The following is a 14,877-nucleotide window of genomic DNA, read 5'->3' as shown; positions in this document are numbered from 1 at the left end:
TAGGTTTCCTAGACTATTCCCATGGCTTTGTGCTTCCTTACCTCTAGAACCCAATACTGCTCACAGAAATACAGCTTCAAGGGAGCCACAGAGCAGCCTTCCTTTGGCATCAAAAGTGGTGCATCACAAAATTAAAGAGCTTTGGGATGTAGCAGAGATAAAAGGACACTTAACTGAGCATGGACTGACAGTAGGAACAGGCAGAAGGACCCAATTCTAGTGATCTTTCAAGCTCTCAGACACATTTCTCAAGCTCATGCCCCCTAAACAGGAGTCTTCACAGGTTTCTGAGGATGGGGAAGTGAAAACACAGATGAAGCAGCGGCAGACTGCCACATAATAAGAAAAATCCAGTGTAACACATTCTGCGCTATGATCAAATTAGAATTTATTTCGTTTAAGAGGTATTCTCACAATAAAATGCACTCTTGAGTGACAGTTGCAGTATTTAAACAAAAAACAATTACTTCAAATGAATGTAAGTAATCCTTCTGTATTCTTTTCTCTTTTCCCACAACCTTTAAGGTTGCTATTCATGAAGAATTCTCCAAAGAATTGTCATGCCATTAGAAGGCATATTTCGACCATATTACTATTATTTGCAAATAGTTTATACACACTAAACATGGATCAGATCTTTCTATAAATTGTCTGTGAACAGATATCAAATGCTGATTTTATCCTTATTTCAAGGTTATTCTTCAGTTTTCAGGGTGCTGAAGTTAATTCCTTTAATAACCAATCATTTGTGCCTACTAATTAGAAATATCCAAAACAATTTGCTATTTAAATCATGTCATTGCTCCTGATCCTTGACTGGATGAGTAATGAAATTAAGTAAGACCCATATGAATTGTGAATATTACTACTGAATATGTAATTAAGGTTTTGATTAATATTCTGGTACTCAGGCTTAAAATACACCTTCCATAAGTATTTGCACTGATAAAGCTCAAGCTCAAAAAAATCAGCACAAATCATTAACACAGCCAAACTGAATTCATAAGTGAACTTCAAAAGCATACTTGTAAGGGGTTTTTATGATGATGGTTATGAACAGTGTCCTTTTAAGTTGGACTCCTATATAAGTGCTAGCTGTCAAAAAAAGCTACTGTCCATCTTTCCTTTTAGGTGCTGATATATATATATATATAGGAATATATATATATAGGTTTTGCTGAGATATTGAAAACATCCTGTGTTAATACAAGTTGATAATTTAAATGCCAATTTTTTCAAAACTCAAAGAATCATCTGATGGAAATGGAAAATCATTTAAGACATAGCATTATATTAACAAAATGGAAATATTATACTTTTTTTTGTAATGCACCTCTATTTCTTACTTAGAGTATCCATTAGGAACATTCTTTTTGTCATTACTAAAATACACTTAATTCAGCTGACAGTCAACATTCCTGAAAATGTTCTTCCCATCCAATACTTTCTGCACTTAGAGAAAGCAAATCAGAGAATGTGATACTTAATAAATAGGAACATATGGATGTATCATTTCAATTTTTGTTATGGAAATCTCTCATTTGTAAAACACCACAAATAAGATTGATAATTTATTAATATGAATTCTGCAGCAGTACGATATAGCACAAGTCTGGTACATGTCCTATTAAAAGATGTTAGCCCTGTAGAAAAGCTCTGGCTAGGAGCACAGAAGGGGTTGACTCCCTTGTCAGAATCCAGACCCTGTTTAATAAAGAGGTGGCCAATGTAGGAACAGTTCTACTCAAGGAGAAGGACTGAGTCCAAGTCTGGAATTGATTTTGAGATGAGCTAGCAAAGGTACCTGCTCAAAAACACTACTCTATTTGAACACACTTTTAAACCACAGGTACTAGCAGCTCTTCATCACTTGTATTACAGAAGCATCCTAAAACTTGCACACAATATCAGCCTCCTGCTGTGCTAGGAAGTTTTCAAAGGAACAGAACTAAATCCTTCTTCCAAACAGCTTACCACCTTACAAACACAAGTGAAGCTGGAAGATGCTAACGCATTTCACTGGAAGAGTAAGAGGGACACAAAGATTAAAGACTTCCTCAGGGCTGTCTGAGGCAAATCCCATGTGAAGAAACACCCACTGCCCAAATCACAGGTTGATCATGACACCAGCATTCTCCCTCTATTCTTTTACACTGTATAACCGCTGAAACTCACAAAACAAGCATAAGTTCCCAGGTTATCGGTCTACCTGGCAGCATCTGAGTAACAAGTTGTGAATGCCCCAGCCGTGGTGGTGTTCAAGGCCAGGTTGGACAAAGCCTTGAGTGACGTGGTTTAGTGTGAGGTGTCCCTGCCCATGGCAGGGGGGTTGGAACAGGATGATTTTAAGGTCCTTTCCAACCCTAACTATTCTATGATTCTATGATTCTATTACAAATCCAACCTGGGAAGGTAACAATGGAAAACATTCATTTCAACTACAGCCTTCTCAGCTCCTGGGCTTTTATGCTCTGCTTATCCAAACGTACAAACAGGCTCTACAAGGGGCTTAGACAGCCTCTTCAGAGACAAATTTATGGATTGATGGTGGGGTGGCTTGTTTTGAACCCTTTGCTAGTTTTCTTAGCAGCTCTCTTGATTTAATCCAGCCATGCAGAGAACACACCCACTAATTAATTAATTTCCTAAACCAATTGGATTATTAATGGAGTAGCTCTGCCACAGAGGTGGCACTAACAGAATGAAGACAGGTTATAGAAGAACATACATCTCGAAAGTTTTACTTTTTAGGTAGAGGAAAAAAAGATGAATGGGACACTTAAAAGACCAAATGCGGCCCTTAGTTCAGTGAGGCAATTTCCATACTCTGTTATCATGAGTTCTTAATTAACCTGTGTGGTAAAAAATGGTTGTTGATTGTAAATGCAATCCCTCCTTTTGACACATGCATTAATGCACTATTGTAAAAGTTCAAAGCCATTATTATTGAGTTGTCTCAGCCACATTAATTATCCTCTGTGCTGTAGTTGGCTTCACTTGGGTAAATCTTCTTTAATTGCCCAGTCTTTACTTACAGAACATCTTCATTTAATATACTATGAACTCTGTTTACATTCATGCTTTTTCCAATAATTCTGTACTGAATGTAGTTTTCACCATTACTCCTGGAAATGTGCTGCACTCACCATATTCATCTGCTGTCACCCAAAGTGGCTTTGAAGCTGAAATGTCCAGTGCTGTTAAGCTTTGGGCTAAAGTTGATTCTAGCACCTTCACTACGTTTAAAAGAATTCCTAACCTTTGTTACCCAGGCCATTTATTTTTTCCAGAGCACATGGGATTCTTAAAGCAGCAAATGTGGGTAAGTGAAGGAAACAGGGTGAAGGACAGAACTTTTTAAGCTGTATAGCATAAACCCTTGAGGAAAGAAATTCTTAAAATATTAAAATCTTGCTCTAATATCACAATTATGTCCGTTGTGGAGAGATGTTCATGTTTTCAACATGTTTAACCTAAAATATGTTTTGACAGGTGTATTGAAATGATAATTTTGAATTGTTCCCACCTAGATCATTTTCCAACTGAGTATCTCAAAGTATACTACAAAAATTAAATTTTGGAATGTCCATAAAAAATTAGACTTCTAACACATACTGAATAACTAAAGGATGACATTTTCAGAAGTATGGGAGTTGGAACTAGATGGTCTTAAGGTCCCTTGCAACCTTAACTATTCTGTGATTCTATGCACTGCTTTTGACTGTCCAAATTGAGTCATCTTAAATCTCCTTCCCCTTTTAAGGAAAGAACAGTTAAAAAAAAAGAAAAAAGTAGTAATCTCCACTCCAATGAAAGTAAGGGAGATGTAGTTCTTCACTTCCGAAACTCAGACAGGTAAAAAAGGCAATCAAAATTATGCATGCTGATACCTTGGGTTTCACTTGCTGTGGAGCTTGTGGTGAGTTGGGACACAAGAAGTTGGGACATGAAGATGAGGTTTTATTTCAGCCACAGAATTGTTCTGCTTACATTGATAAAAATCAAACACAAAAATGTTACAGGCCATCATCTTAGAGCAATTTTAAAATTTTTGTTTAATTCACTCTTCCAACAGAGAGCAGAGGAAAAGGGGAAACAGCTACAGAGTGACACATCAAAAATATCTTTCCTCTTTCCCTTTTTCTGAGGTTGACTACGTATGACAGCAAAAGGCTGATGAAAAAAATGAATAAACCAATCCTTCAGCTGAGTCAGGACATCTACAGCTACTCTGATAAGCTAACCAGGTAGATCTGTAACTAGCTATGATAACTATGCAGATGTATAACTATAGATCTATAACTATAAGCTATGTAGATCTGTATTATGGTGTTGTTTGTGGTTATACTACACATGCAGAATGAGTGTAAATAAAGATACTGGTGGTGTACTTTTAGGATAAGAGAAAGCAGGTTAAAAGGCAGGAAACAAAAATTAATTAAACAGTAAAAGACAGGTTAATCTGTATCTGGTCCCATTTCAAGGCCCTACGTCCTAGGTCTTCCTGTCTGGCGTCACAAACACGACATTTCTATCAGCATGATGACAACAGCTCCAGCAGGAAGGACAGTAAATGTCCCCAACCTAAGCCTCCGTTCAGAAAGCTCTCAGGGAGATGGGATCTGAGCCCTCACAGCTGGAAAGGACAGTGGACTCAGATCTAAAATCTGAGCAAATACTCTAATCACAAGGGACATTTCTCTAGTACTAAAACAAGGCAGAGTCACTAACATTTGTCAGTGATCTCATCACTAAGATGCCCATCATTGCTCATAAAGCAGGTTAAAACAATGCTTGCCTACTGGATCCACCCAGGGATTTTGGGGCCACTCCAGCCTAACTTCTTGTTTGGAATATGCTTAAATGAGATATAGGAAATCAGAAAGTATGTGCTGGAGAGGTTCTGGGCACAGCCAAAATGCAAAATGCAAAATCCTTCAGGACACTCTGAAGTCGAACATTATGGTCTGTTATATTTAAGATCCTCAAGAAACTTCCTAACAAGACCGCTCAGCACAATTTTCTAGGTCATATTTTCAGGTCTATATGCCTGAAGAACATCTAAGTTCTGCTTTGTGGAGCTAAGTCTTGTTTTAAACCTGGCTCAGAAAGATTTCTGTATAAAGTGAGCATATAAAGATTAGGGTTGAAGAAAAATTAGAAAAGACACAACTCCACCTGTACCCCTCTAAGATAAAAAAGACCACACATTTACAATGATAAACCTTATTGTTTTACAGTAGCCACTATTATACCATTAAAGCATCAGCACAGTGGATTTTTGTGATTTTTTTATGCAGGGATAGATCCCTCTATAGAGATCTGAAGCCTACTGCTGGGTATTACAAAGTACTTTCCCAGGACCTGATGAAACTAAGCTACTGATCTATGTACCACATATGGAAAAGCACCATGCAAAGAAGTTGGCAGGATCCTAGAATAGATCAGATGCTTACATAAAAACATCCCATAAAAGTGAGCAGTGTCAAAAACCATGGCACTGCTAACCTTCATTCTTAAAGGGGGAAATCAATCTGATATATAGCAGCTGATAGGGACAAGGAAAACTGTCCTTCCATCTGTACGTTAATTCACTTTTTATTCACCGTAAACAATCTGCATCTTTCTCTAAAGCAGCTGGTACCAGTCCTTGGTACATTAGTCTTGCCAAAGTCACACCTTCCAATTTTAGAAGTTACTTTTGTTGACACATCATTGGCTGCCAAACTTGCATTGAAAACACCCCACAAAACAATCTTGCTCCATTTGCTGCAACTCGTGATATCAAATCATTTGTAACTGAGCGTTAACCACCCCCACTGATTATACCTGCCAATCAAGGAGATTTATATGGCTCACCATACAAATTCTACACCATGAACATAGTAAACAGCGCAAGCATGTTGTCAAAAGAAAAGTAATGGAAATAATAAGATAGTATAAGAATTATTTTCTCTTGGGAAAAAAAAAAATAAATTATTACCCATTTTAGCCATTCAGGGAAGGAAACAGAATGAGAGCGAGAGTGATAAGAAACCACTTCAGCAACCAGAGCCCACAGGGAGATGATAATTCTGGTTATGGTTGTCAGAAAATTCAGGCTAAATCTCTTGGAAAAATATATACCCAAGACCTATTATTTTTTAATTCTAAAATTTATGAAAAGATAGTTAAGAGTACTCTCTTCCCTGTAAACCAATGTCAACCTGACACCTTACATTTGTATTTATCCCTGTTCAGATGACTGCTCACTGCAGAGTTTATCTAACATTTTCTCTGTGTATCTAGCATTTTCACTGTGAGTTTGCCCAGTCATACAACTCTTCTGTTTTCCTGCCTCTCTCTCCAGTCTCTCAAGCAGTCACTTAGAGAATTATTCAAATAATTTTGGTCAGTGGCTGAAGGGAAATAAATGGGATTTAGGTACATAACGTACAAGGATTAACAGGTATTTCTGTGTCTTTTCAGAACCTCCTTCTTTTCATATGCCCATTCAGTTCTCCCTCATGCTCTCTTCCATATCAGCCTCCTTTCATTTCAAAACCAAGCAAATCAAAACAGTTCTCTTTATAGCCTGTTTGCCACTTCCACTCCTATATGTCTACTTGACACAAAGTATACAACTGACAGCTGTGCTAAAATAGACAAAAATGGCACAACTCTGTAAATATACTTTGGCAACCACAGATTTCCACTATACCTTGAAATACAATCAAAGAGCTATTGATTTTACCTGTGTCTGATAAATTCCCCCAAACAACCTATTTATTGAAACTGTAAGTCACTGTTGTCATTCATCTGCTGTATATTAAAATATACTTAATTGGAAAAGAGAGGTGGAAGAACGAGATAACACTGTTATAAGTATTGATTTCATCTTAGTTTTAATAGAACTTTTGTATCTTTGTAGCCAATTCAGTCCTTATGGACAAACATTAAGGCTAAGCTGACAAGGAGAATACTCTTCAAAACACCATAAACTATGATGTAAATAACATGGAGATATGGAGCAGGATAACTGAAGCTATAGATCGTGCTGTGATGCTATGCTTTCTTGCTTTCCCACAGGAGATGCAGACATGCAAATTGACCTTCCAGCACTAAACACTTTCACCAATGTAACACAGAAATTTTAGCAAAAAAAAAAAGCTCATACGGTTGCCAGAACTTTTTGCAAGTTGACAACATTTAGAAGCAAATCAGAAAGTGAAACATTTCTTTGAATTTATGGCATGTATGTAGTCATTCCTGCATTGCATAGGAGAACTCTAGAGTAATATCTAAAGATGGTGACATGAAGTCCTCTAAAACACAAGCCTTAAAATCATACAGATTTTCTACTGTTTTGGAAAAATCCAAATATAAATCCTTCCTATATATAGTTTCTAGAAAGCATTCTGTGTATAAAGTATTAGTTCTCCTACTAAACCAACTGAGCAACCAGAAATTTTAGTGCTTAAGCAGTCCTTTGAAAATCTGAAAACTTACGTAACTGATAAATATTCTTTATAGAAAGAGCCCTTGTTAATTATTAAAGTACAGTATCTTTCTTCTAAAACATATCAGCATCTTTTACATGTAGCTTAGGTTATTAGAATAAACTGAATAGCAAATCTGATTTGTATGCAGACTTGCAAGACATTTTTAACACAGTAAAGCTTCATTTTTGTGTTTCAAAAAAAAACTTTGAAAGGCACAGCCTTCACCTGCATATCACTGTCTTCAGGAGAAGGAAAAAGAAAAAAAAAAAGGAAAAAGAAAAAAATAATATTCATTCTGCTGAATGTATTATCAAAATTAAAATGTAGCCAGGACACCTACAGGGTAGGCTGCCCCTTCTAATCCTGCTTTCTGAGGGGAAGAGAAAAAAAAGATAACTCTAATTCCTATCTTTGAGAGCCCATCACCTTTCCTGAGTCCTGAAGACACAGCAAGCAAAACAGTTAGCCAGTAGGACTTTAATGCAGGCACTGCAGTAACTCAATAAAACAAACATGGTATTGCTGAGTGGTAGCATTTCGCTACACTAAGAGACAGATGGGGAGGATATGCAATAATCTTGTCTAGGAAACGGCTATGATTCATAAATTTGGACTCAATGTGACAAATTATCTGACAGATTTCAAAACAGTTAGAAAGCTGATGTCAGATTGAGATATCACATCTCTCTGTGAAGTCCAATGGCAGCTGGAATTATTGACCACCTAAGTACACTGAACTCCTACGCTACTGCTGAACAAAAGTGTCAAAACCACTATGTAGAGCAAAAGTGTGAAAACAAATGACACTGTTTAAGGAGGGAGTTGATCTGATTTAAACCCTGATGATGTTTTTCTTAATTTGAACTACCTGACTCACAATTCCAGTTTAGGGGCCCAGTCATGCTCACTAGTGTATCTATTAAGATGTACATATCTCTCTATATATATCTATAGATCTATCAGTATTGACCTTAGGAAGGTGTAAGGACTTCTCATACACAGTACAAACACCATTTCCTTTTCTTTTGTTGGTTTTTTTTTTGAAATTGTAAGAGCATCAGCTAATTGCAAAGGTGAATCTTCCGAGTGATGAGCACTGGCTGATGGTCCAGCTTTGTGAAAAGTACGTCCCCAGGGCACCAGAGGGACTGCAACTCATACTGCTTCCAGAATCCAGCATCACCTCTACAACACTCCTCCAACTCTTCGGGTTTTTTCCGAATAAGAACAAGGGAGGAGAAGGAAGATAATGATTTCTTAATAGTACACATAAACAGATATAGATAAATCATAGCATCACTTCTCAGGAAAACAAACCCACTTTGGAACAGATAGCTGCCCTGGACAAGTGACACCTGGAAGGGCCAGTAATTAACCTAGCGCCTCCTCTACCTTCTCCAGGTGTATTCCCACACAGCTAGTAAATCTCAGACAAAACCCCTCACTCTGTTCAATTTAATCATCTCAGTATCATCTGAGATACCCAGAAATAATTTTAAAGAGCAATTTCCAGTCCTTGCAAATGCTTCACCCTTCCTTTGGCCTTGTTAATTACAGAAACTTGACTGGTCTCTTTCAGACACTCAAATGCAGCTTTTCAGACAAAATGACAGCTAAGCACCTCCAAGGGAACCTCCAAGCACCCTGAGTACCAAGACAGCCTGCTCACGCCATTTCTCTACAAGGTACAACAGTTGTCTCAGGGAGCTACTTCTGGCTTTCCAGACACCGCAAGATGGGCATCATCAAGTCCTCCAATCTCCTCTCACCTGCCCAACTTTCCACAACCCATTTTCCCCAAGGGCTAGCTCTCAGGACTTCTTCACTCAGCTTCAGGAGCATGGCTCTCGCATTCTGCCAGCTCAAAGTAATCTTATCCAAAAAAAAAGGCTGTCAAGAACATAAACCACATCCACAGATGCCAAGTGAACACTATTATGTCTTACATCCAGTCATCAAGTCCTGCTATCCCCTGCAAAATCTGAAAGCCAGGGCTAAGCCTGGGAAACCAAATGAATCAAAGGGATGCCCAAAAGCATGGTCACATATTTTGATGTCAGGCTCAAAGGGCAATAGTTCATCTGAATTCTACTGGCCCATATAGCTCTACATAATCCTTCCAGACTATAAATTAAAGCATCCTTTGTCCTTTTATTAATGTCAACGGAATGCAAAGACACCATGCACTGTATCTTCCTTCCGCTCCCCAGAGTCTGCTAATAATAAGCCATATATCTTACATCACCTATTTGGGAGAACGGTGTCCACAGTGTGGTTTCCATGCCCAAGCAGAACACACTGGAAGTATGGAAAAGGATATGTATCTGAAACTCTCCCTGAAGGCAGGTGATCATATTTTAATATGAAATGAGCTGCCAACAAAGCCCTAGTAGCTGCACTCAGCTGTGGCAAGCAACTCCTTGGAGACTTCACTGGAATTTTAACTGAGGGATAGTGTTATCATGAAGTCTGTGAACATCCGAGCCCCTGGAAAAAAAATATATATATTTATATGCTTATTCTCCAGAATGGAAGAATTCAGTCTTTTAAAATTTGTGGGAGTTAAAAAAAAAAAAGTTAGGTCAATTTCAAAAGAAAAAAAGTTACATTTTTATTCAGAACTGATTGGCAGCTTAGCTGCTCCTGCAGCTCCCCTTCTTTACACTTCAGGCAAAAATTGTTTTAGCAATGTTAGATTGCCTATTTCCAGCATTGTTCCATGCCACATTAAAGACCTCATTCATTTCCCATTAGCACATTTTAGTTAAAATTAACACATAATCAATTTCAATGATCTGGCTTTCAATATACAGCTGCATCAAAGAAGGAGTTAGTCTCCAAACACATGCAACTGGGAAACACTTCAGGTCATTCTTCAGCCTAAATGCTCAGGAGCTGTTTGCTCAGGCCAGTGCCAATGTTACAGTGTGGAGCAGAAGTTTTGGGCTATTAAGTGTCCAAAGAGACACAGTATTTTCCAGAAAATTTAGAGATCAAGTTAGTTTTGACACATACAGAGTTTCTAGGAGTTCATTTTGACCTTTCCTTTTCGGTGCTGATTATTAGATGACTCCAAAGGCTCTCCCTTATGAGGAATATACCTAAGGAATTAAAATACGAAGTGACTCAAATTATGAAGTACTGGTATGCAAGACTGCATACAACTGACCATGTAGTTTTTGTTGGTGGAAAATTGCAAATAAAAACTATTAAGTTACTGGCTACTAAAGTTATCTAGAGAATTAATAGGAAGTGACTTTAATCAATTATGAGGTACTGATATGCGAGACTGCAGACAACCGACCATATAATCTGTAGTATGCTGGTGGAAAACTGCAAATAAAAACTACTCAGTTACTGACAAACAATTCCATTGGCTCTGCTTCACTGGAAAAAAAACCCTAAACTATAAAACATATATAACGTCTTAACATGCCTTGTCAATCTAATATTCTGGTAGTCTTACACTACTGCACATAAAAGATGAAGAAAAGCTACATATGATCAAAAGAGGCTCAGATAGCTTTAAATATAGAGGACTAAGGGCTCCTGCAAGGAGAAATATTACGTTAAAAGAGACTCTGCTTCCTCAAAAAGCAAGCAGCTGGAGAGCTTTAAATCCCAAGCACCCCATCTGACAGAAGTATCATATCACACCCTGCTCCACCCAAAGCCCTGCTCTTTGTGTTTGCCAATACAGTCACGACGCCAGACTTTGCAAAACTCTGTTCTGTGTCACCCAGCATGATACATGCTGTCTTCTATATGGATGAGTAATGAGTATCAGCAATGAATTTCTATGTACAATTTGAGCCACTGTACCTACTTTTCTGTCTCTGCAGGACGGGGACTAAACATTACATTAAAAACATCTCTTTCAGAAAGTCCTAAATTTAACTTGTGCTCAGTTGAGGGCGTAGAGCATAGAGGAGCATGCAAGCATTCAAGATCCAGACCAAAGCACCACTTCTAGTTCAAAATCCTGCTTTCCTATTAAGTCACATCATAGTTAATATTGAGCACACCCATAACTTTAAGTTAGTTTTCCAAGTTTAGAAAACTGTTATTGCTATAATAACCAACAAATCTAGAAAGTGAAAGATACTTAGTTATAGCATCCCAGGATCTTCAGTCTATTATCTAGTAGCACTTGGATTACTTGATGTTTAAAGTCCACAAGCAGAACTGAGCTGTATCAGAGAATGCACTAACTGAGCAAAAGCCAGGCCCTGTCCAAAATGGTGGGACAGAGATCAAAAACACCAGTTAGAAGTAGAGAGTAACAACAAATTAAACTCTCATGAACTAACTGGAGGGGGAGAAGGGAGGGAGGGAAAAGTTTCCAAAACAGAAGCATGAGAGAATTCCTTTCCATACATCAGACAAGAAAACCTGAAGTATTTTCAGATGTCACCTTAGTGCACTGTCCTGCCGTACAACCTTCTTCAACATAGCATCTATGCCACTATCTTATGTGGATAATTTAACTCGTTATATATTGTGCATTCTGAACTCTGCACTTTTCAGGCAGCACTAAATGTATTTGCAGGGCATTCAACCTATGAATCTTTCCTGGAAATATGCTTAAAATACAGGAAAACATTACTTTTGTAAACTGTGACGTCACCTCCCTTTTCAGTAAGTGCCTTCCACAGCCTACTCCAGCACATCCTTTCCATAGCACACATTACATCACTTGTGGATGCTTCTGAGAGCAGCTACTCAAAAGTTCATGTAGAAGACATTTCTTTACTACACCACACCGACAAAACGCACACGCATAGCAAGGAGCACATATACAGGCAGCTGTGTACATCGGAACACAGCAACGGCTCTTCATTAACAGTTTCTGGAAGGAAACTCTTCCCTGTCAGTGAAGTTCCCCGCTGGCGGCAACTCTGTCCTGGCCACAGACCGGGAGACGCACAAGGTTTTCCCCTTTTCCCCCGCCTGCTCCCTTTCTTTACTTCTCCCTCACGCCGGTTTCCCAGGAAGTTTCGGGCCCCCCCCGGGGAGGCGGTCGCCCGCGCGGCGTAGTGCGTTCGGGGACGCGGCGGGGCCCCCCTCGACGGGGCGGAACACTCCGCGCCCGCGGCCACCACCGGCCCCGGGGGGACCCGGAAAACCCCAAGTCCCGTCCCGGCGAGCGCTGTCCCGAGAAGGGATCCCGAGGGGACTGGCGGCCACAGCTCGCAGTCCCTCCTTCGGCCGCGCTCCCCTTCCCCGCGGCGAGGCGCCCAGGCCCCCGGGCCGGCTCCTCACCTCCAGACCTGCCCGAGCTGCAGGATGTGGACGAGCGACTGCAGGAGCCAGATGCAGAAGGCGCAGGACGCCGACCTGCCGCTGCCGGCTCGGGGACCGGCGGCTCCGCTGCCGGCGGCGTTGCTGCTGCTGTTGGTACTGCTGTTGGTGGCGTTGCTCTTGCTGGCGGTGGACGCCTGCCGCTGCGGCGTGCAGGGCCGGGCGGCGTCGATGTCCGCGGCCGCCGAGCTGCTGCTCACCAGCAGCTTGCTCTCGGCGGCAGGGCAGTGCCCGGGGGCGGTGGCGGCGCTGTCCTCGGTGCTGAAGTCGTGAGCGAACCAGCGGAAGCTGAAGACCTGCACGGAGAGGGACCCCAGCAGCACGAAGAAGAGGGTGAGCCCGAACCACCAGCGCTGGCCCCGCAGGTAGTAGTCGACCGCCAGCCAGATGTCAGTGCCCACGTCCGCGAAGTACACGGCCAGAGCGGCCAGGATCCAGAGGCAGTCCCACAGCGAGTAGCGCCGCTGCTCCCTGCCCAGCCGCAGGCACAAGGAGGACGAGCCCCCGCCCGAGCCCCGGGAGCCCCCGCCGCCACCCCCACCGCCGTCTCCACCTCTGCCGCCGCAGCAGCAGCAGCAGCAGCAGCGGGAGCCGCCGCCCGAGCCGTCCCCGCCGCTGCCGCTGCAGCACCCGCCCCCGGGCGCCTCGTCGTCGTCGCTGCCGCCTCCCGGCCCGGCGCCGGAGGGCAGCCCCGGGGCCAGCGCCTGCACGGAACCCGAGTGCTCGGAGTTCTGCAGCGGCGTGAACGCCACCTCGCCGCCCTTCTTCATCTTCCGCCGCCCGTCCGACTTCGCGGCCATGATGCTTCCCTCAGCCCCGCCGGAGAGCAAGCGGGAGCAGTGAGCGCTCCTTTATCCCGCGCCTCCCCCTGCTCCTCCTCCTTCGCCTCCTGCCTCCCGCCCTCTGCCGCGGACCCGCCGCTCTCCGCGTTCCCTGTCCACGCTTCGCGCCGGGCTGCGCGCCCGCGGGCGGCTCCTTCGCGGCGGCCGCTCCCGCAGCGCCGCCTGCCTGCGGGGAGCTGCGCTCAGCCCTCCCGCCCCGCCGCCGCCTCCGCGGGGGCCGGCGGTGCCGGAGCCGCCGCCGCGCTCTGCCCGAACCGAGAGCAGGCAGGGCAGCGCTGCCCGGAGCAGCGCATCTCGCCTCCCTCCGCCTCCCCGCCCGCCTCCGCCCGCACCCACCGCCGCCACCACCCAGCTGACTGACGCCGGGAAAGAGGATGACCTCATCCCTCTTCCCTCGCTGCCGCCGCCCCCCGCCCGGCACCGGCACCGGCACTAGCGCAGGGGCGTGGAAGGGGGCGCTCGGCCCCAGGGCGGGAAGGGCCCCGTGCGGCCCGGTGGCGGTGGGGGGAGGCGATGGCTTGGCGGCCCGGCCTAGGGCGGTGGGCGCGACGGCGACAGGGCAGCGGCGGCTCCGCGGGGTGAGGGAGCGGGTCGGCGGGGAGAGGCGGGGTGCGGCCGGCGCCGCCCGGGGTCGGCACCCCGGGAGGGGCGCGGCGCTGCCGCCACGCCGGTGTCCTCGACGCGGTTCGGGGTGAGTCTGCCCGGACCGGACCGCAGTGGAGAGGCGGGACGAGAGGAGATGCGGACGGGGCGGCGAGGAGGGCGGTGGTCCCCTTTCACGGCCACCCGCCCTCGAGCTTCTCGCTGAGAGAGGAGAGCCGCCGCAGCCCCCCCGCGCTGACAGGACCGGTACCGGTGGTGATGCTTAGCCGTAACGCCCCGCCCGGAGGCAGGACTCGCTCAGGGCGGGCGGCCGTTGCCGCGCTGTCCCGCAGAAAACGCTGCCGTAGTTCCCTCAACTTTGTGAAACGCGACTGCGAGGTGGAATTCAGGAGTTGCGCCGTGACTCACTGTTTTAAGAGGCGTTTGGGGGAAAGTGAGGAGACACCCGGAGAAATCGCGGTTTAGGCATAAAATTCACTAGACGAACTCACGACGCCTTTCACCGCCCCCCGCCCGTTTCTCCGCAGCTCCGGCTGCTCCCGGATCGCGGCCGCCCCTCTGAGCTCATCCTGATATTTCAGCAGCGGAGGTGGCCCCGCCTGCAGCTTCCAACTTCGGCGGCGAGCGGCAGTGGCTGGAGGATGCCGTCC

The 14,877-nt window shown here is 44.0% G+C and overlaps 1 protein-coding gene across 1 annotated transcript in view; it reads right to left on the bottom strand.

Annotated features, from left to right (window-relative positions):
- Positions 1 to 13,754, bottom strand: part of XKR4 (XK related 4) — a 220,379-nt gene extending 206,625 nt beyond the window's left edge. Inside the window, exon 1 of the mRNA XM_061343036.1 lies at positions 12,744 to 13,754. Within this exon, the coding sequence (XP_061199020.1) occupies positions 12,744 to 13,582 (839 nt within the window). The 5' untranslated portion in view covers positions 13,583 to 13,754. The remainder of the gene's footprint in view (positions 1 to 12,743) is intronic.
- Between the last annotated feature and the right edge of the window lie 1,123 nt (positions 13,755 to 14,877).

Source organism: Neopsephotus bourkii, unplaced genomic scaffold (assembly GCF_033783945.1).
Source record: "Neopsephotus bourkii isolate Nb327-2 ecotype Australia unplaced genomic scaffold, CSIRO-AGI_Nbou_v1 NB_1820, whole genome shotgun sequence".
Taxonomy (NCBI): domain Eukaryota; kingdom Metazoa; phylum Chordata; class Aves; order Psittaciformes; family Psittacidae; genus Neopsephotus; species Neopsephotus bourkii.
The sequence above is the reverse complement of the archived record's forward strand: the minus strand, read 5'-3'. Positions and strand labels throughout refer to the sequence as shown.